The sequence below is a fragment of the Triturus cristatus genome, chromosome 11 (assembly GCF_964204655.1).
Source record: "Triturus cristatus chromosome 11, aTriCri1.1, whole genome shotgun sequence".
NCBI classification, from domain to species: Eukaryota; Metazoa; Chordata; class Amphibia; order Caudata; family Salamandridae; genus Triturus; species Triturus cristatus.
This window is the reverse complement of record NC_140594.1, coordinates 368,649,351-368,672,983: the sequence shown is the minus strand read 5'-3', so window position 1 is coordinate 368,672,983 and position 23,633 is coordinate 368,649,351. Positions and strand designations below refer to the sequence as shown.

At 47.0% G+C, this 23,633-nt stretch overlaps 1 protein-coding gene across 3 annotated transcripts in view; it reads right to left on the bottom strand.

Moving 5' to 3' along the window:
* The window catches only part of KCNIP3 (potassium voltage-gated channel interacting protein 3), a 592,826-nt gene that overhangs the window by 8,622 nt on the left and 560,571 nt on the right, over positions 1 to 23,633 (bottom strand). For all 3 annotated transcript variants that reach the window (XM_085634140.1, XM_085634141.1, XM_085634142.1), the window contains 2 exons: positions 12,213 to 12,317; positions 12,064 to 12,126 (listed from right to left, as the gene is read on the bottom strand). In XM_085634140.1, the coding sequence (XP_085490266.1) occupies positions 12,064 to 12,126; positions 12,213 to 12,317 (168 nt within the window). The remainder of the gene's footprint in view (positions 1 to 12,063; positions 12,127 to 12,212; positions 12,318 to 23,633) is intronic.

Sequence of the window (23,633 nt, the reverse complement as noted above, 5' to 3'; positions counted from 1 at the left end):
CAAGCACACTACTCACCCTGCACTCATGTGATACTTCACTCACCTGTCCCCCTCACTGTTCAATATGAAACTCACTCAAACAAGCCCATCAGTAATCATACATTAATTCGTCCCATTCTGAACTTGCATCCACACTCAAATTCGTACGGCCACCTCACTCTCCCTGCAGTCACTCCTCTCACCATACTCTCACACTGTTGCATCTCTCACCGTGCACTCACATGGGCACTCTTGTCACCCACACAGTGCAGAGGGTTAATGTGCCTGCTACAAAGAATATGTACCATACTGATCACAGAAATGAGTGTGACTAAAGTATGAGTAGCGCTATAAAAAATGAAATGTTTGTCAGAAAGCTGCTATTGAGAGATGAAGTACATTTTGGTGAGTGGTAGTGAGGGAATTCATGGAGAAGAAGGAAACTGGGGTGGGGCACCAAAAAAGACTGTTGCACAGTGTGTAACCAGTGTTAGGGCCAGCCGTGGCTAGGAGTGTTAGTCCCCACCCCCCGAAGTTCTGGTCTAGTGGCTCCCCTGCTTCTCCCTATTATTATTATTTACATTTGTAGTGCGCTACTGTTACCAAAAGATGTCCTGCGACTAATAACCATCTGCTGCTGGAAGGACAATGAGAAACACACAGAAGGAGAAGGAGAACCAGCCAAATGGGGTGACCTACAGAGCATAGAGCCAGGTTTTTATATCTTCCTAAAGGATAATAGATTCTTGGTGGAGCGAAGCAAAGGAGGGTGCAAGTTCCATGCCTTCTTGAATTAGGGAACAAAAAGCAGATTGTCACAGGCCGAGAGGAGCATACGGGCCCGACCCGTATGCTTGGTGAGGAGGGATGAGAGAGGACAGCAAGGGAGTGAGAGAGTTAGATTGAAGAGGTCAGGGATGAGGAGAAATGTGAAGTGCCGAAGAGAAGTGTGGACACGCAAAAAGTGAGTGTGAGCCAAAGGTGAGTGCTTCTGTTAGAACAAAGGGTAGATGTGAAAGATGAATGGGGGGACTGGAGAGGTGTAAGATACAAATAGACAAAAATTTGAATGGAGAGACGAGGTGAATGAGAAGTGCTGAGGGGCACAGGAGGTGACGGGGCCAGAGAGGCCATGAGATAAATGCGAGAGACTGTTCGAGATGAGGGCAGTGAAAAGACAGAATGGCAAGAGGCGATTAAAGGTGAAGTGAGAGGTTGAATGGGGAGAGTTCAGAAGTTGTAAAAAGGGGTGAAAGAAAATGGCCTGCAAAGTGAGAGAGGGATCCGCGTTTGGGAGAGGAGTGAGGGATGGAAGGGATAGAGTGAGTGAGTGCGAGGAAAGCTGCATGGATAAACTGCCTAACTCTGCACAAAACCGCCAGGGTTTTAAGGGCCCCCTGCTTCTCCCGGCCCGGGCCAGGTGAGCTTCTAATGTGGCAGCACGTATTCCTGCGGAGTGGAAGCCCCTTCACAAAGGTTGACTAGAAATCTTTCTGATGTTAATTGCTGTATTTTGGTTATAAACAGGTACTGATGGGGTGGAATTTATCCTCTGTGTTACTGTGTGCAAAAAATGTATTTCATAATAATGAAGCAATGCTATCCCAAAATACGCTGCATCACATAACATCATTTACATTTTCTTCCCACACAATTTAGTCAAGCCTGTCGTGTAATTTGGTCCTCACCTGCCTCATAATTCCAGTAGCCCCGCCTACAGGTTTAGACATTTTTGTCAGGAGGGGGTCCTTACACCTCAAAATGTTGACAAGGGGGTCTCGGCATCCAAAAGTTTGAAGACCTCTGCCATAAACACACACGGTGTAGGTCCGTCACTAACATGGGGCGGCGACAGAGGCCAAAGGGTTTAAAAACTGCCTTCCTCGATGACATCCTCGACACACCAGGAAGAAAATACCTCAAGAAAGGTCAACAGAACATCACAAAAATCCTGTCAAAAGGAGAGAGGGCTAGATCTTCTCACAGATCAGCGATGGCTGACACGGAAAGGAAAGAACTGACGTCAGTGCACCGAAGTGGCACTTATATAGGTGATGTGGACACACTTCGGAGCAGATAATGGCAGATGGAGCCGAACGATGCCACCTACTGACGCACAGGGGTACTGCTCATGAAAAATCCACTGGATCCAGTTTGACACCTGGGGACATTCAAAGGTAAGACATCTGTGGTTAGAGGTCTCAATCAAAAATATTATTTACTCTAACCCTCGCTGCAAGCAAAGGTCAAGCAGCAGTGAAATCTGTCAAATGGCTGGAGCATGCGAAGGAAGGTGCCATTAGAAAGGTTGTCTGGGGCTGGCGAAGTCCCAGCCTTGGTCTCCGGTATCTGCCATACCTCAGGCTCCCTACACCTTTGTGACACATTGCAGCGTCTGTAGTGTCCTTGGCTACATGTCAATACGCCTGTCACCTCACACTCTCTAAACTCATCACATGGTACAATGTGGTTAGTGAACCTCACTGACCACCCTATACTCTGACGAGTTAGGAGAGGGTAGGATGAAAAAGCATGAGGCAGCAGAGCATCTACCTGCAAGCTTGAGACTGCACATTGTACCTGTGTGGCATATGCACCAAACATGCTCAGTCTTTTAGTTTCCTTCTTCAGTGCTTGAGATATGAAGGAGCTGTGGGCCTGCCCGCCAGTGCCAGATAGTCCCAGCAGCAAAGGAACCCAATCAGACCACCACTAGCACCTGAGCATTACTAAAAACAGTGTTCTCAAATGTGTGTGTGCATGAAGGTCAGTCTGTGTGTGTGTATGTGTTTGAGAGAGAGAGGATGTGCATGTGTGAAAGTGAGCAACATTGAGTGACTATGACGGAATGAGAGAGTCAGAGAGAGAATAACTAAAACTGGGTGAGAATGAATGAGAGAGACTAAGTTGTGAGTGCAAGTGAATGAGTGTGTGAGGTATGGAATGAAGGAGCATGAGTGAGAATGAACATACGTGAGCATCAAAGTGAGTATGAATGAGTGGGAATGAGAGTGAGAGTGTGAGGTAGCAAGAGTAGGAGAATGTGTGAGAGTAAAAGCGAGTCAGAATTAGTGTGAAATTGAGTGAATGTGAGGATCAGTGAGGGAGTCTGTGTTACACTTGTGAGTCTGCTGCTGTCGATGGCATAGTTGAGGTAATTCTTGGTTGACAGAGGAACCCATGGATAAATGCAGATACTTGCATACTGAAAGTAATTCTTTGCACACAAGCTTCTGTAGCAAAATTCAGGCCCAGTCATACTACAGTTAATACTTGGCGTATGGGACAGCCATGGCAAGATAGTGGTGCTGGCATACTAGATGTCAGTCTTGGTATATTTGGCATCCGTAGGAACATTTTTCACTGTATATTGGAGAGAAGTCTTGGCAAAAAGAGAGGACAACCATGGTATATGGAGGGATAGGGATGGCTAAATATGACAAAATGCTGTCCCTGACATACTAGAACTAATTTGTAACAAATGGATCACACAGAGTATGCATACTGCATCATTGGCAAAATTATGGCACTGGCATATTCTAAATAATTCTTGGCATATGAGATCCCCCACTGTAAAGAGACAGCTCCCATTACAAAATGTTGCCTCTGGCACAATGGACTTAATTATTGACCTATGGGGTGCACTTATAGTACAGTCAGCTCATGGGGTGCATCAGGCTTCATAAGTTTGGCACGCTAGGAAAGTACATGAATATTTATTGACTGCCCTATCAAGCCTATGACTTTTCAGCAAATTTATGTGAAAATGGTGCTTGAACATGCACAGTTTGATCCAATTTTTTCTACAGTTTTCAAAAGGGAGAAATCCATTCTTGAACTGACTACAAGACGTTAGACTCACTCACTGGAATTTGGGGCAAGCATTAGTGCTCACCAGTTACAAAGTCCACCTGTTGCCACTGATTGGTAGTTACCCTTCTGTTACATTATTTGTATTTTCATTGAGATGAAATCGAATCCATAAAAAAAATGGCAAGAAGATAGTAAGGATTGTTTTTAATATTTAGCTTTGTATGTCTAATTTAATATTGATTTTTAGTTCTTTTTTCCAAGTTGACTAGAAGATCGGATCTGTACCGGGACTGTTGCAATTGAACACGTTATATAAAATTCCCACAAATGAAACTTCATGATAGAGGACTGTAGACTAGAAACCTGTTCAGATGAGTCTCTTACCAATGCTCCTTTTAAAATTGGAATGTTCCTGAGTGTATATATATATAAAGCTATAATAATGGAGGAGCGTGGTCTGGCCACGCGACATGATGGCTGCTTAATTCCGGAGCTCCTTGCTGTGAGGATCCCCGGACGGCGACAAAATACTTTCTCAGGAGTCTAACCTGTACTTAAACCTTGACTCCAGGCAGCGGAACAGATGGAGATCACTGTGCGGTGACTATTTTGCAGAATGATGCCCACAGGTGTCGATTTTTCTACAAAGACCTGAGCACGGCCTGAGGAGCGGCAATTTGTGGCCTGCACGGTGCTGTGCAGTACGCGCTAAGTGCCTTTCAGCCACATGTTGATCCCGCGGCTGAGTGTTTTGTGGTGTGCCGCCTCTTGAATTTGTTTCTCCCTAAGACAAGTAGAATGCGCTGGTACCCGGACTGGGTAGGCCTATTTATCTAATCTGTCGGGTGGAAAATTGCAATTTATGACACATATACGGAGCCAAAGATACTGTTCACCTCAGGGTAAAACCCAAATACGTTCTCATCTCTCTGAATACCTAACTAACCATAAATCATCAGTTACTTCTTGTAGAACTGTCTTGGCGGCTACGAAAGCAGCAATTTGCGGACAATTAATGAGAGATGCAGCTATGGCTAATATGTCAGCATCCCAGGGTCTTACTGAACTTGAGGCCCAAATCATTTCCCTTACTCGTTTATATACTTCATGTCCCAATGTTACAAACCGTAAAAACCTAGAACTAGCTAAAATGACACTTAATAACCTATATACTTCCAAAGCAGAATATGCTCTTCAATGTCCAAAAGGTAGACATTATGAGCAATGTGAGAAAGCAGTTCGATTACTTGCTACACAGCTAAAACAGCGTGAATCTTCCATGGCTAAATCTGCAATACAAGCAGATTCGGGTGAGATTCTCACTAAACCTCAGGAAATAGTAAACGCCTTTGCATCCTTCTATAAAGTACTTTACATTCCTGAAAATGCAGCGACTGAAGATCAAATAACTGCATACCTTGTAAATATCGACCTTCCATATCCTATAGATGAAGGCAGATACCTACTTAGTGGTGATATCACTAAAGAAAAAAATAGCTACAGCCATCTCCAAACTACCCTATCACAAATCCCCAGGTGAAGATGGATTCCCTGCAGAATATTATAAATGGTCTGGGGTAGAAATAACTGACGCTCTTCATTCTGTCTTTCAAGAGGCTGATCAAACAACCTCTCTGGGTCCTATCTCTAATAAGGCATTAATTGCGGTTATCCCTAAACCGGGTAAAGATCCACTCACTTGTGCAAGCTATCGCCTCATCTCCTTAATAAACTGCGATGTTAACATTTTGGCAAGTATACTTGCATCGCGACTTCTTAAATGTATTCCCTCCCTAATACACCATTCTCAGGTTGGCTTTGTCCCAGGTCATTCCTCTAGAAATTATCTCCGAACATTAGCACATAAATTATGGGCTACAAGAGATTTGTCGGAAGATTCAGTCGCTCTTTCCTTGGATGCAGAGAAAGCGTTTGACCGCATTAATTGGGTCTACCTTTTTGCCACTATGAAATGTTTTGGTCTAGGAGATCAATTTATCTCCAAGGTTTGTTTACTATACGACAATCCTACAGCCAGGGTTAATTGTGGAAGTTTTCTCTCTGACCCCTTTAAAATTCAACGAGGTACTCGTCAAGGATGTCCTTTATCCCCCCTCTTATTTTTACTAGCGATGGAACCACTTGCCTCCCTCATTCATCATTCATCTCAAATCCAGGGTATTCCCATAGCTGGCGGCATATCAAAACTATATTTATACGCTGATGATATTCTTCTCACTCTTAAAGATCTTTCCAACTCTATACCTTCTTTACTCGAGACTATTAATGAGGTCTCAACTTTCTCTGGTTAAAACTTGGATAAAAGTGAAGCTCTTCCACTTTCTCCTGGTACTACTAAAGTTTCAAACTTTTGCTGGAAATCGTCCCACTTAAAATATTTAGGAATCTTGATTAATCAAGGTCTAGAGGGGATGGTTTCGGATAATCTCTTACTTCTTATAACACAATTGGAAATTGATTTTGCCAAATGGTCGCTTTTAGGCTTTTCCATGTGGGGCAAAGTACAGGCGGTTAGAATGGTTACCTTACCCCGTTTTACTTATTTGTCTTAGGAGTGCTTCTGGTTGTAGTACCTTTGACCACACTTCGTCGCATAGATGCTTGTATTCAGGCTTTTGTATGGGGAACTATGCATTCTTGTTTAACTGCTGCAAAGCTAATTGCTTGTCGCTCACATGGTGGCTTAGGTTTGCCATCATTGGTACATTATTCCTTAGCCTTGCATCTTTCACAATTGGCCTATCTATTACCAGGTGTGACTGATCCTCCACAATGGGTCACAGTGGAACACTCAATACTCAATCGTGATGATGGTCTTAATTTCTTATACAGTGCTCGTAAACCCTGTATTTTTCCTCCACATCCTGTACTTCATGCTACACATAAAGTTTGGCAAAGAGCGCACAGTCTTGTAGGGGTCGCGCCCGCTTATATTCTAAAGCTCCATTATGGGGTAATGGAAGTATCCGAATCAACTGTCAAGCGCTCTTCTGGTCTGAATGGAGTTCAAAAGCAGTGGCGGATGGTGACATTTGGAAGTGGTAGGGCGTAAAAGTTCAAAGTGCCCATGGCAAGTGAGCACTGCCAGCGAGCCCAACCTCACGCGTTCTGAGCACCGGAGGTCGAAATCCAGCCACATAATTCGCTGCCACCCTACATTGTCCAAATTACGGACAAACTGCGTCCCTTATCACTTGTTACACTGGTCTTAAACCTTGTCTCACTAACAGAACATCTCATGAATGTATGCGTAGCTAGTGTATTAAGTTATTGATGTAGACTGTACATTAAAGGTTCCTGGTGTCAGGTGCTGCAGAAAGTAGGAACAACCAGTAGAAGTCTTTTCTTAAACCATGTCTGTATGCCTCACTGAAGAGGAGTGTTTTAAGGGCTCTTCTCAACCCTGGCATCTGACCTGTAGCACAAAGTCACAATTAAAAAACATAACAAAGAAATAGTAGTGAACTATGTAACACTAATTAAATAATTCAATAATTAACACAAAAAGATATTATTGCAATATGTAATACATAATTAAATACTTATTGATAGGCTTTACTGCATTATTAAATCCATAACTCACACAAATAAAAATAAATGTAGAAATTAAGAACTACATAGTTAAAATTTTTGTGTTGAGAGTGAGACTAATCTCGGAGGAGGCAGTGTTGGCCAGCAACGCCCAGTAGAGAAGGTAAATACATCTGATCATGTTAACCCGCGATTTTCAAGCGCGCTTCCATGCAAGTGCCGAATCTTGTGCTATGAATGTGTTAGAACTTAAAAGCCCTCCTATTAGAACTAACGTGCCCAGTTCCAGGCAGTGCATTGTCCGAATAGACCAAATCTATAAGAAAGCACTCTTTACTTTTATTATATTCATTTTTCATGAGGGATACGGATACGCACTGACAGCTGCTATTCATCGCTTTTGATCGGTGGATTTTTAGAAACAAGTGGCAAGCTATCTGCTCACCGCAGGGTATCAAGTGGCTTGTGAGAGGTGAAGACAGTGGCGATATGACTAAATATTAATCATTGCTGAACTTTCAGGAAACATGGAAGTTCAGAGACAGGATGATAGTTTGTTAGTAGAGAATGATGATTAATACTACTTTGTACCACCGAGACCGGATACACTTCAACATTTTAATATTCCACAGGATGCATGGAAAATCCATGAGCCAGGGGCAAGTACAAACTCTTTTCACAGTCGTATGCAATTTAACTAATTTATGTTTTTGTGGCCAGGCACGTAGATTCTAGTAACGTTCTGATAAAAAAAAATGGGCTCTTACTAATCCATGTGCCCTAGCCAGCATTAATGTCGGGGTCCATGTACACCATTTCCGAGCCAACAAGTTTGAGTTTTTAGTGAAAGAAAAACAAAAGCAATCCACACACATACACAGGCAGGCTGCCAAAAGAACAATTTATTCTGCATTTTAAAGATTTAGGATGATGTTTTGTTTTTCGAAATGCAGCCCACAGAGCCTGGGGTTTTTAATCTGAAAACTTAGCAGACAGATTTAAATTACAATATCCGAACATCAGTCTATCTGGATCTCCTCTGAGAAGCGTAATTGCTTAAGTAGGGCAGGCTTTTATCCTGCTTGCCACATGCATGATTGCACCATTGAAAATCCATCCACGTTTGTTATATAAATTAATTGGCACTCTGAGAACTGTTGGCACTGCAAGCAGTCGTGGCTCGCGGGGGGAGTGGGGGGTCGCGCACGGGGGGGAATGAAATATTAAATTAAACAAAAAACTTAATTCACAGCCGGTCCACGCGGCACGCCACCTCTCAGACCTCTGCTCCCCTGGGCGTCTTCACGAACGGCACTGGAGGGGCCTGCCAACCCCTCTCAGCCAATCCTGGCGCTGCCAGCAGCGCCAGGATTGGCTGAGGGCACAGTTACGCTACGCCCGCCGCCTGCCCATTAGGAGACCGAGGGGCTCCTAATGGGCATGCGCAAGCCAGTGCAAACACAAGTGCGCATGACTGGGCATGGGTGAAAATTCGCTCACCATGCCCACTCATGCGCACTTGTGCTGCTGCCTGTTGCCCCTGGTCTGACAATCATGTCAGTCAACATGACGCCGGACCGCCCACCCCCTTCAGACTCTGAAGGGGTTGGGCGGTCCGACGTCATGCTGACTGACATGATTGTCAGCTGGTTCTCCCTCTGGCGTCTTTGAACTTAAGTAAACTGATTCAGTTTACTTAAGTTTAGAAACGCCGAGGGAGCTACGGGCGGGGAGGCTACGCCCCCAATGGACGCACCGCCACTGTTCATAATTCATCAGATCAGATTATAAAGAATGGTGAATTGAAATCCTTTGATCTCCTTTGTGAGGAATTCGATCTTCCTCTGCATCAAGCTTCACGACATCTATAATTATAGCACTGTCTGAGGAGGTGTTTTGGTCCCTTCCCATGGTCATTAGAATCCTCACCGATCCTGGACTATCTTTGAACTTGGGGTTGGCATAAAGGTGTAATGTCAGGACTATATTGCACTTTAACTAATCATCTGTACTCACAACCACTTCTTAAAGCTCTTTGCGAGAAAAGGCAGGAACGTCTACATATCACTATAGACCAAGACACTTGGCTGGACATATTGGAAGCCCTTGACAAAGGTACCCGTTAAGTGCGACTGATGTTTTGTCTTTTTAAAACTTTACCCGATTGGTACTGGACACCATCGAAATTGCAAAGAGCAAGATTACTTACACATTCCAAATGTTGGAGATGTTCTGAAGTTAATTGTGACCTTCCCCATATACTCTGCGAATGTCCCTCTATATAACATTTCTGGGCGCAAATAGGAGATACATTAAAGGAAACTATTCCTCTTCATTTACCCCTTCCCTCTTTTATTATTTTATTACACGATCTTGGGAGCTTACCTGATATCACACGTCCTCGGCGCCTACTTTAACATACTGCTCTCTCTACTGCTAAAAACTGTATCTTAAGATTGTGGCAATCACCCAGCCCTCCCTCCAAAGAGGATTGGATGATTGCGATGATTCAGACAGCATCACATGAGCGCATAATATATAAACTACAAGTTCAAGAAGAAATATTCAAACAAGTGTGGACTTCCTTTCTCCATGATTCTTGAATACTTCACTATTATTGTCCTTTCTCCTCTCTTTTTCCCACCTTTCTTTGCTTATTTTTTCTTCGAATACCCTTTCTTCGTTTACCTTTTTCTATCTGGGTAGGGAGATGTCTGTGTCTGTCTCTTCTCATGATTTTCCACTCTTTTCTTTTTATTTCTTTATTTATTCACTCTACCATTTATTCATTCACCTATTTGATCATCTATCTTCCCAATTATTTATCTTTCTATTTACCCATTTACTCATTTATCTGTTTATTTATCTAATTATTTATTGGTTTTCTTGATTCTTAATCATTCCTAATACACATTATATGTCATATTTTATATAGGTAGCAATTTAATGCTTCTAAAATATTTGCTTGTTTCACAACGTATTCTATTTAACTTATCCAGTGATTATAATTAATTGTATATGTACTGTCACTAGACCATTGTGGGTCTATAATGCTGTACTATTCTTTTATGAATTTTATTTTCCTTTAATTATTCAATAAAGAATTACAACACAAAAATAAAGCTATAATAATGAATGACAGTAGAAAGAATGTATATACAGTTGCCAAAAACTGGTTCTAGTTAATAATTCCTATAATGGCACTCGCCCAAAAGCGGAGTTGTTGGAATTATCTATTATTTTTGTTTAGCTCTCTGATTCTGTGGCATACTCTACTTTTCCCAGAAGGGTATATGCTTGACAATCTTAGATACAAGGGTAAGCAAGCGTTAAAATGTTGCATTTCATGTCTTGTTATGTATTAGTTACTCATTTACGTTTATAGTTTTATTTTGTTCAAGCAAAGTATCCAAAATACTCAGAGCAAGAGTAGATACACAGAAGCTAAGTTAGTTCAGAGTGTGATGCTATGATGACTATGATGCTAAAGTGATATTTATTCACTTAAATCAGTCTTGACCCTGTACCTCATGGGAACAGTCCAGCCCGAACTGCCAAGCCATGTCTTCCCTGGACCGGAATCAAGCATCCTAGGACCGGTTTCGGGGTTACACCCCTCTACAGCCAGGATAGCTTGACTCCAGTGGCGTAGTGAAAATGGTCCTAGGATGCTTGGTTCCAGTCCAGGGAGGACCTGGCTTGGAAGTTCGGGCTGGCCATGAGGCACAGGGTCAGGACTGATTTGCATATGGCTGGGTTCAAACTGGAATGGCATGGTGAGCAAAAAAACGATGGATTTAGGCCCAGATCTCTGTACTGGGGTGAATGTATGACATTGCTCTGCATTCTGTCCATCAACTGTTGTATTTGCATTTGTCACCCCGAGTGGGACGGGTTTGCTCAGACATGAGTCCCGTGCTCTCCATGCCACTGGAATCAAGCTATCCTGGCTGAAGAGGGATGAAACCCCGAAACCGGTCCTAGGATGCTTGGTTCCAGTCCAGGGAGGACCCGGCTTGGCAGTTTGGGCTGGACTGTTCCCATGAAGCACAGGGTCAAGACTGATTTGCATATGGCTGGGTTCAAACTGGAATGGCATGGTGAGCAAACAAACTATGGATTTAGGCCCAGATCTCTGTACTGGGGTGAATGTATGACATTGTTCTGCATTCTGTCCATCAACTGTTGTATTTGCATTATTCATTTTTATAAACAGTTCACTGATAATGGTTATTAGATAGAATAGAATTATTCATGATGTTCTAGAAATCTTATAATTGTGCATAGAGCACCTGAGAGGGGTAACAATGGTAAGGATTGTGACAAACAGACATACATGTTGTGAATGAGTGTGATATTAATGGTGGGCAGTAGATATGAACTGTGAAATACAGACACAAATTTGAGAAAACAGAGGTAGGACAAGTTATTTTCATGGAAGGAACACAGACTAAAGGTGCATAGTGACAGACTGTACAGAGTACTAAGACGAAAACTATGGAGTGCCGACATGGACAGTGGAAGGCAGGAATAGAGATTGTAGAAGGGCAGGGCTACAGGCTTAGGATGGAAGGTTCCAGGTATGCAGTGTGTCAAGGACAGTGAAGTGCACTGTGGATTGTTTTGCTTATTGAATTAAAGTCTGCTGTCTACAGGGCTGCAGTGGGATATGGTGGTTTGTTAATGATGACGCAAATTTCAAACGAAGGACATCCTCACCTTTTGACATGTCTCCAGAAACTCATCGATGGTGACAACCCCATCCTGGTTCCGGTCCATTTTCTGAAAGAGAGAAGAGTGGCCTGTCACACCTTGCCAGAATGGCTAGAGTTCAACCTTCATCTGCTGGACCTTGTTTGGAGTCTCACCTGAAAGAACCTTTCCACATGCTCGATAGGTGCATCTTCCCTCAGGATGGGGTAGGTGTAACGACCCATCATGTCATAGATGGACTTCATTATGGCCAGCATCTCCTGTGAAAGAAAAGAGGCAATGTGGTGACCAATCACGTCACAAGTACTGGGATTTTGTATCCTTAAAACCTCATCCTCACTGATATCAATTCCCTATCCCACCCTTCACCTGCTTTCCCCTCCAACATATTAGCGATCCAGCAGTTCCACCCTCACAAAGGTGTAACCTTCAGTTTGAAACTTGATGTCACACACTGTTCGCCTTGAATAGTTCAAATGTTCACTCAGATTAAGCAAAAATAAAATTACATGACAACCATCTAACATTACTGTCCTTTACTCTCAAGGTGGCTTTGTGCCATTCCTACTTTGGAGGAGGGAAAGCCCCCACATAGGTGCAGATACTTTTAAATTACTGCAGAAGTGTAGGAATACATTCCCTGAAAAAATACTGTTCCTGTGAAGTTATGGCTATGATTTTCATCAAAATCTGAAAAATTCATCAGTTCTGGTAAGCTATGCAATCATAACGCATCCCCATGCACTGCTCATGATCATCAGTGATATCACAGATTACCTCACCATGCAATCTGCAACATCACATCTGAGGTTACACGCAGGGCCGGCTTCAGCACTGGTGGCGCCCTGTGCGACAATGTTTGTTGGCGCCCCCCTAATGACCACCTCCACCACAGATTCCCTCACTACTATCCTTTCATAGTAACCCTGAAGTCTCCATAACCACTCTCTCTCAGATGCCTTTAATTAATTATATAGTGCCACTCATACTTTTGAGGGTGTCAGAGCACTTTACATCTCACACACAGTAACTACACAGAGACAATCAATCATAGGTGTGTAAATCAGTGTACATGAAATGTTATGTAAGACAGAGGACTACAAGGTGGAGTCACATCATCCACACTGGTAGACATGATAGTTTGAGAGTGCTTGGTCTGGAGAAGCAAAATGTTAGGGGCTTATTGATGAGCCCTTGTGTCACTTTTATGCCACCCGTGCGTCACTTTTTGTGACACACCAGCAGCGTAAAAAATGTGCCATGTTGAGCTCTATTTACCGAGTGACGCATCTAGGCAGATGTGTCACTTTGTAAAACCCTGCGCCACATTATACCTGTGCCAGGTATAATGTATGCAGGGTGGGCATTTCCCTGCAAAAGCCTCGTAGTAGTGGCGCATTGAAATCCATGTGATTTCAGTACACCACTTCTAGGAAGCCATTGCATCAATATTTTACGCCTGCCTCACAGCAGGCATAAGACTGACACAGGGACACATTGCTGGAGTTGCGTCTGTTTTCAGCCACACCACAGCAATGCGTCAGTTTTGCGCCGACAGATACGTCAGAAATACTGACGTATCTGTCATTCCTTGCGAGATGATGCGTCATACAGTAAACATGACGCATCATTGGTGTTGCAAGGAGGGCGCACTGAGAAGTGTTGCATCGCTGCTTTCACGCTACATGTAACACTTCTCATAAATGAGGCCCTTAGAATATAAAAAATAAAAAAACATGGTTGGAGGTTGCCTTTAATAAGAAGAATTTATTTTTACCCTGATGACCCACTTTGCAACATTAAGATACTGAAAGACTGGGGAAAAATAACGCTCCAGCCTATACCTTGAAGTTTTCTTGAGAGTTCTTTGATGACAGTTAATAGCTCACTGTACTACATTAGTATTCTAACTTTTAAACTGCAAGTAACAAATGTGACAAAAGCAGTAACCCACTGACCTATTTACATTATATGCACGTTGTGATCTGCATGGTACACGTTCTTTGCATCAGGCATATTAATCCCTCTGTGTTAACTTGGGATGAGTAAAAACATCCTCGAGACAAATCTTTGACCTTTCTCTCTCTCCAGAAAGAACATTAATCACTGGAGTTACTTTGCCATTTTTATTGTTTGCTGAAAATTACTGGAGGCAAAGAGCACAGAAACAGGTGCTTTCTTTTAAAACCAAACTATAGTACACGGTGCCCCCACCCGTAGTCAGCACCCGGTGCGATGGCATCATTCTCACCGCCCTAGAGCCGGCCCTGGTCACACGCATTGCATTGGGGAAAAGAAATAAGTTACTTACTTGTACCTGTGGTTCTCTGTGGTGTCTTCCATAGATTCTCATGGTTGAATCATTCCCAGTTATCGAGCTGGGAGTCTCACTGTAGTTCCAAAGCAGCCCTGCAAGGGCTCAAACAGTTACTTTGTTATCTTAATCATATAATTTGAAAAGATCGAAACTTTAACCAAACAGCCAACAGCTCATTGAACACCACTTCCTTGAGGGGATAATATGTTCGATAGGTGAGACTCATAGTGGAGGAGGTTGAGTAGCATGTGAATCTATGAAAGATACTAATACTGGAGAACCATAGTTATAGGTAAGTAGCTTTTATTTCTTCTCAAGTATTAAATCTTTAAAGGATTAATATGCCTGGATCAGAATAGCAAGCAGAAAATATATGTATAATATTTACATATATACATTTTAGTGGCTGTGGGTTCACCTTTTAAAAAAAAGATGATATAGAACTACTGTTGCATCTGTTTATACTGTCGAATACTGGCTGTATTGCTGGGTACATCTGTGTCTGTTCTTCCAAAGTCACAGACCTGCAAACGTCTGCTATGGAATACCAGCAAACAATGCAGTAAATGTAGATATACTCTACATAGAATGTGCTTTAATGTTTAAATGCAGAGGGCATCCTGCTTTGTGGTGGCAGAACATTATGGCAGCAGACACCAAAAGTGCTATTTCCTGCTATGAGTATACTTTTCGTGGAGAACAATATGCTTCCAAGAGCTGATCCATTTTAGGTTTCACCTGCACAGCGCTTGTGAAATCTATTGTTTTTTATATAAACGTGTGCTTGCCACTCACTTTTTCTCCATTTCTATTGGCTGCAGCATGTTTTCCTGCATTTACCAATGCTTGTTCCTCGTCTGCCTCTCTTATCAGTTTCCGGTAGCCAAAATACTGTTAACATCTGCTTTGGTGGAACAATTTTGTTTAAGGGTTTGCCTGCACAGCACTTTTTTATCTCTCTTAGGAGATCCATTCTATATTATTGTTATCTCACCTTAACATACTCAACATGAGCACCAGTTACTTTACACATTGGCATATTCAGCATGGGCCCTTTCGATGGCATCAGAGCCCGGCGCTTGTTTACATTACCATGCGCACTCCAGTGCCCCCAGGCAGGCACTCACTCGAGTGCATCAGAGGCCGGGGCTTGTTTACTAACGCGAACACCCCTCGGCCAAAAACACACAGGTCTCCTCTCTCCAACTAACTTGTCACTGCCCTTCTCCCCCCGCATACCAGCAGAGATATTTATTTATTATATATCAACATTGTACTGGATCACGATGGGGCCCTTGCCCACCAACACGTAGCACCGTACGCGAACCCAGGTTCTGTCATTTGTTATGGAGATTGGAGTGAGCAGAGTGCAGTGTGCAATGTTGCTTTTTAGGTCTCGCCTGATCCAGCGCATGCGCTGGTCTGGCCAAGACATTTAGTATACGGGGTTTCAAAGTGCTGCCTGTGGCCTAAAGCTTGCATGTGAGCGTGCAAGCGCGCAGCACCCATGTGTCTTACCTCCGCCGTGTTTGATCGCATCCGCGATCACTTTCACTTTTGCGGGCCGCGCGGCCGTGTCATTTTCACGGCCGCGCGGCCAATGCTTGTTTTTATTATTGAACGCATGCTTTGGCACTGCAGCCGTCGGCTGATTCTTTTACAGCTACCCGCGCCTATTGTACACTGTACTTTCAGAACAGTGGCATTTGTGTTGCCTTTTGCTTTGCTAGCCGTCAAGCCCCGAGGTTCATCATGGCTGATGCATAGCATAGCTGCTTTTGTGCCTGGGGTGAGCAAACATTGCTCCATATTTCTTTCTTTCTTTTGTGGACATATCATTACCACACAATTTTGTGTCAGACTTCTAGAGGTGAGGCCGCCTCAGTGATTGTAATCAATAGTTTGAACGTCAACTCACACATTTGGCTTAGGTTAGTGAAACATGTATCTGGGTAAGAGACATCCACCTAAACAAGTTTATTTTATGGTAGAAGATCGTTAGTGGCGTCTCATTGCAGTCTTTGCAATGATGTTTACATTCCCTTCTATGTTTTCAAAAGCGAGCTATGTAGCCAGGATTGACATGCATGCCCACCTCAGAGCAAGTTAACAAGATGCGATAGCTGAACTCAAGAGTGTCAAATCGCATTGACCAAGAGATCTTATGGTTTGCTTAGTTTGAAGGTTTGAAGTGCAAAGCGAAACTTTCAGACCAGTTTTGGTTTTGTCAAAGTCATTTTGATTTTTGGTACACTTAATCCTGCACTAAAAGTTTCCATCTTTTTTTAGGGAGATGGGACTCTGAGGTTAATTGTAACTGAATACAAATGCAAAGAATGTGGTCTTGTTCACCTGCCATTTCATCTTTGACTTCTGCCGTTTTTTTTTTTTTTTTTTTTTTTTGAAAAAGTTTTTATTGAACAATAATTCGGTTACAAGTATGGGCCTACAACCACCCGGGCCGGCCGCTAGGTACATAAGGAAATATATACATATCAAGGCTGCAGTCCGTTCCCAGGGCACTGCCCCGCAGTGGCTCAAGATAGTTCTCGAAGAACAGCAAGCATCAGTCCAACAGTAACAGAAACAAAAGAAAAAACAATAAAAACAAAAGGCGAGTTACGAGGGATACCGGTGCGGTTCAGGCTCCCCCCGGGGAACTCCAGTCAGAACATTCGAGCAATCCGCTAAAGAGAGGAGTACCGGGAGGCCGGGGACGGAGGGGGGGGGGGAAGGGGATCAAGGGAGATGAACGTCCATATGGAGTTGTTACAAAAAGCGCCAGGAGCCGTCAAGGGTCAGGGGGACATGGCGATATCAGTGTCTACCAGGGGGGGCGTACAGATGCCTCCGCGATACGCATTCCACTGACCCCAAATTCTACCCCATGCCCCCGGCTTGCCACGGGCCACATACACTGTCTTCTCCCGAAACATACACCAGTCCATGTTCTCCTTCCATACTGACACGGTGGGCGGCCGTTGAGCGCCCCAAAGTTGCGCTATATCCCTCTTGGCAATCATGTTCCCTAGGGCCGCCCACCGAGTCTGAGCCGCATTGTAGTCCTTGGGCTCCCACACATTCAGGACACAGCGACGCACCTCCGGCAGCAGCACAACCCCGGTGACCTGTCCCATAACCGTGTGGACCCGGCGCCAGTAGTCCGCCACCTCGCGACACTCCCAAAGGATATGAAGAAAGGTGGCGCTGAGCCCGCAGCCCCGTTTACAGAGCCCGTCGTCGGAAAATCCCATCGCGACCAAGCGCGGACCCGTAACATACACCCGGTGGAGAATCTTGAGCTGTACCAACCGGAGACGAGCCGGAATGGCAACCTCCTTGGGGGACGACAGTGCAGACTGCCAGTCTTCGTCATCCAATTCGACCCCATCCCCAGTCCAAGCCTCCCGAAGGCGCACCAGGAGATCCGCCCGGTGATTAATCAATTTTTTATAAATTTAAGAAATAGTACTATCAGGGACATGTCCGTCAAGTACGCGGTCCTCGAGGGGCGAGGAAACTGGGATCTTGGTCCCCTCCCCGAAGACCGAGAGCAGGGCGTGTCGAACCTGGGCGTAGCGGAAGAACTCCCTGTCGGTCAGCTCGTATTCGGCCTGGAGCACCGCAAAAGTCTTGACCGTGCCCTTGTGCCACAGGTCTCCCACTTTGCTGATACCAATCGTGTCCCACTGGTCAAACCCCTTGGTGGTCCACAAGCTGCCCAGGCGGTCGGAGGCAAACAAGGGAGTAGCACATGTCATTCGCTCACTCCAGCCCATGGCCGCAGTGGCAGCCCTCCAGGTCCGCACAGCAATCTTAGTAGGACCCGTAAGGGTCCGGTCAGCCAGGCGGGAATAAAGTGCCCTGTTGTAGTTCCCGCCGGGAAGCAGGAACTTGTCCATCTCATACGCCGGATTCAAGCCGGGCGCATACGTGGCGTGGTTAATGGCAGATAGCTGCGAGGCCCAATAGTACCTGCGAATGTCAGGAAGCGCGATGCCCCCGTCATACCAGGGGAGAGTGAGCTTGGCAAGAGCAATACGCGCCCGGCCGTTCCACACCAGTCTCCTCTGCAGGCTCTCCACCTCCCGAAAGTAGGCCACTGGGATAACGTCGAAGGAGTTCTGGAGTGCATAGAGGAACCTGGGAAGGGACATCATTTTAAACAGCGCGGACCGACCCAGCGGGGACAGGGGCAGCCTGCACCACCGGGCCGTGTCCTCACGCAGTCGCCGAAGTGGACGCAGAAGATTCTGCTCGTAACGAGCCACCGGGTCCAGCGAAACGTATATCCCCAGGTACTTAAAGCCGCTCAGAGATATTTGAATCGGGAGCCGAGGCGGCAAGAGAGGAGGACCACCAGCGATGGGATAAACGCAGGATTTAGACCAATTGATCGTGAGACCCGAATTGTTCCCAAAGGAGGTCAGAACGTCAAAGAGGACGTTGAGTGACTGCCGCGGTGAGGTGAGGTACAGGAGAATGTCGTCCGCATACAGCGAGACCCGATCTTCAAAGCCCGGGCCCCACCGGATCCCTCTAAGCGAGGGCTCCCAACGGAGCCAGGCAGCGAGTGGCTCCAGGGCGAGAGCAAAAAGCAACGGGGACAACGGGCACCCCTGCCTCGTGCCCCTGCCGAGGGCAAAGGGCCGAGAGACCCGCCCATTCACCACCACTTGAGCCATGGGTCCCGTGTAAAGGAGCCTCACCCAGCCAATAAATCCCTCTCCAAAGCCGAATTTATCCAAGACGGCCCAGAGGAATGGCCACTCAATAGTGTCAAATGCCATCGTGGCATCCAAAGAAACCAGCACGGCCGGTTCGGTGAGGAGCTCCGCCCTGGCGAGGACCCCATGCAGGCGCCGCAAGTTAAGAGCGGTGTTGCGGTGCGGGATAAAGCCGCATTGGTCCGGATGAATAAGGTCGCACACGACACTCAGCAATCGATTGGCCAGGACTTTCGCCAGGATTTTAGGCTCCGCATTGAGCAATGAAATAGGCCGGTAAGAGGTACAGCGGTCACGCGGCTTGCCCTCCTTGGGGAGAACGACTATAGTGGCCAAGCGCTGGTCGGCCGGAAGGGAACCCGCCGCAAGAGAGTCGCGGAACATGCGGCCGAGGAAGGGCGCAAGCTTATCAGGACGCAATTTGTATAGTTCAATGGGCAGACCGTTAGGACCCATAGCCTTGCCCGAGCGAAGGGAACGAATCGCGGTCGCTATTTCATCCGACGATAAAGGGGCGTCCAGCCGCTCCCGGTCCTCAACGGACAGGCCGGGCAGAGCAATATCTCTCAGTAGGAGGCGAGAGTCATCCTCGTCCCTGTCAGTCACCGGGGAGTACACCGCCCGGAGGTGGTCAGCGAAGCATTCCACAATCTCATCCGGCTCAGTCACACACACACCATCCGCAGCACGCAACTCGGGGACCACACGATTCACTCTCTCCTTTTTGTCCAGCCACGCAATCAACTTTCCCGCCTTGTCCCCCGCGTCATACAATCGGCCCTGCTGTTCCCTATACATAGTTTTGGCCGCGTCAGTGACCAGGGACCTATATTCGAACTGTTTCAGGCTAAGGGCATGTAGCCCGTCCGGAGTAACATTCGCCTCCAAGGCCGACTCCAGCCCCGAGACGTCAGTCTCCAGCTTCACCACCGCCTCGCTCCCAACCTTCTTGGCCACCACTATCTGGGCGAGGGCGTGTCCGCGTATAACAGTTTTAAAGGCTTCCCAAAGGGACAATGCAGACGACACCGACCCCTCGTTTTCACTGAAGTATTGGTCCATGGCCTTAACCAGGCTGTCACGAGTCACAGGGTCCCGCAGGTACCAGGGGTTAATGGGAGCTATCCGCCCCGCGGACCGCGACCCGGTGTCAAAGAGAAGCCACAGCGGAGAATGGTCGGAGATACCACGCGCCAGGTGTCTGACCTCTCGAATCCGACCAGTCTGCGCCGCGGGCATAAGGAAGTAGTCTAACCTGGAGAGACTCCCATGCGCCCCCGAGTGAAAGGTGAACTGGCACTGGGTCGGATGCATTAGTCTCCAACTATCCACCAAGCCGAAGGTCTCCAACATCCCACCCAGCCATAACTGGGCAGCGGGGAGGGTCCTCGGTGGGTGACGATCCAGTTCACCCGAAACCACAGAATTAAAGTCCCCGCCCATGAGCAGGAGGCCGTCCGGGAGGTCAAGCAGCATTCGACCCAAATCAGTAAAGGTGGAGTTCTGGAGGCCCGGGGGGACGTAGACTGAAACCAGGATAAGGGGCTGCCCCTCCCACCTCCCAATCAGACACACATAGCGCCCTCTGTCATCCGAGACTATCCTCGTGATCTCCACCGGAAGGGAGGTTCGCAGGAGAATGCCCACCCCCCTGGAGCCAGTTGTGAAACCAGAATGGGCTACGAGGCGGTATCCCCCCCTGTTCATCGCATGGCAGACATTGCCGACCAAATGCGTCTCCTGGAGAAACACCACATCAGGAGTCAAACGACGCAAATATTGCAGTACAACACCCCGCTTAATACGGTCCCCCAACCCATTGACGTTCCACGACATAAGCCTCAACCCGTCTCCCCCCATCCCCTCCAATAGAGCAAGAGGCCCCCAGCCCGCAGCACCGCTCCCAAATATGGATAAAAATCAATACCTCGCCCTGTGAACAAAAAACACACAACTAAACAACCCCTCTTCCCCCCCAACCCCACCCCAAGTCCAACGCCCCCCACCCTGCACCCCTGCGGGCCAAAGACCCCCCCCAACTTGCAGTGTGCCTGTCGCCCCACTAACCCCATTCTACAAAAAGACCCCGGAGGAGGAAAGGGACCCGAACCCGCCCGCACCCCTCACGGGTCCTGGTAAAACACAGTATGCAAAAGAAGTAAGACCCAACTGTACAGTGCAAAACCGCAAAAGCAAGGACCAAAAGTCAGTCTAAGGGGACCCGTCCCCTGCGGTGCCCCCAGAGGGCCCGGGCCGGCCACCCCCGTCCGGCAGCGAGTCCAGCCAGTCACTTGCGGCCACAGGAGTGTCAAAAAAGACTGTCCGCTCTCCATGCTCCACTCGAAGTTTCGCCGGGTAGAGCATCGAATACTTCAGGCCTAGCTCGCGGAGACGGCGCTTCACCCCTTGGAATCCCATCCGCTGTTTCTGGACCAGTTGCGTGAAGTCCGGGTAAAAGTTGATGGTCGAGTTCTCGTAGCGGACCGGGCCACGGGTCCGTGAAGCCTGCAGAATAGCATCGCGGTCCCTGTAGTGGAACAGTTTAGCCACGATAGGCCTCGGGGGGGCCCCCGGCCGCGGCCGGCCGCCAGGAACTCGATGGGCCCGCTCCACAGCGAAGAATTTGCTTAGGCCAACCGGGGACAGCTGCTGCAGGATAAGTTCCTCGACCACGAGGTCCACCGGGCGGCTGTCGGAGGACTCCGGTACCCCAATGATGCGGATATTGTTGCGTCGGGCCCGTCCCTCGAAGTCCTCAAGCCGCCGGGCCATATGGTCGTTGACCACTCTAATGTCCCCAAGCGCGGCCCGCAGATCCGCCACCTCCGCACCCAGGGTGGAGGTCCGTGTGTCAAGGGCCTGGACCTTTTCGTTGGTTTTAGAGAGGTCGGCCCGAATCAGGGTGACGTCGATCGCGACAGTGTCGATCTTACGGGCCAGGGCCTCATATTGCGTCGCGATAGTTTCCCTGATGCCCTCGATGGCGCCCATAATGTCCTGTAGGGAAGGTTCCGCAGCGACGGTCGTGCCTCCCCCCGCAGCATCCGGGGAGAGGCCAGCAGCGCCAGGGGACCCCCTGCCCTGGGTATAGCGGTCCATGTTGTTGCTCTGGACCGCTCCCCCGCGTAGTGAAGCCTTGGTCTTGCGCCCCTCCGGACCCCCTTTGCCCGCCATGTGAGCGCAGTCACTCAATGGGACCTCCGATCAAGGGGCGCGCGGGTGCCAGCGAAAGGACCACAAACTGCCGGTGTAGGGGTCGGAGGCGTCAGACCCGCCAGTAGGTGAAAGCAAACCTCGGGCAGAGGCCCAGGAGGCACCTCGCCACCTTAAGCACGCACGCCAGCCGATCTCCTGAAGGCCAAAACCGAAACCGAAAGTGCAGAATCGGTAACTGGCACCGCGCTGAGGCCGCTGTTGTTCAATTGCAGCCCGGCCCCACGGGTCATCTCCACCCCGGCCACCTCCGTCGGGTGGGTCCCAAAAGTTCCGGCGACGATAACTCAGGATTCCCAGGTCCGATTAGAGTTTCGAAAAGAGATATATGATCCGCTGGTCTTCATCTCCCAGATTCCATGCACCAAATCAGGATAGTCTCAGGATTTATTCCGAGGAGCAGAAGGGGTCCGGGGAGCCCTGTGCTCACGCGACCATCTTGGATGCGCGCTAGGCTCCTCCTCCGACTTCTGCCGTTTTCAATATACTCTTCGGTTTTATTTTTGCTTGTTGCTTTTTTTCTTTCAGGGCTGAACTTCCTAAAAACCCTCCATAAGACTTTTTTTGTTGCCTGTTCTGGCCACAGATCGTCTGGTATGTTTTGTTTCTCGTTGCCTTTGTGCCAGCCACTGACGCTTGCATCTTTAAGCATCCAGTGCTCTGCGACTGCTGTACTCCGGTCCCCTTTAGTATTGTCTACAGGAAAGGACCAGGTCACCTGTTTCCCTGTACTTAACTCCAGTGCTAAATTTGTAAAAATAAAAAAATCAAATAAATGCCAGGTCTCTCGTCAGGAGGCCATTTTACCTTGCACCACACACTGCTCCACCATGGTGCCAATGACAGTAACAACACAAACACTAAGCATCACACCTCTACAAATATGATGGGCCCCTCGAGCTATAAGAATGGCTTGGACGGAAGGTAATAGTAATTTTTTTATGTATATTGAATTAATAATGCACTGTTGTTGTGGTCATCTCTGAATAAGCCAGACCGCACCACCTTGTGGCAGATTGTCACAAGCGCAGGTGTTCCTGTCCCTCAATAATATATTAGGTGTGCGATTACAAGACTTTCTATTAGCTGGTAATGCTGACGTCTGACATTATGAAATGCCTTCCAGAGTGTTGCGTAAAGTAAGGGACTGAAATCATAGCAGTTTTGACTTTTAGCTTAGCTGGAATCATGTTGTTCTTTATCCCAGCATTGAAGGTGGAGCCTGGTCTGCAAGCAAGGTTAGCATTCTGACTTTTGTCTCCGGCTCTGCCATAAGGCTGTTGACTATTGCAGTTTGGGTTTGTGGTTGTGGCCATTCA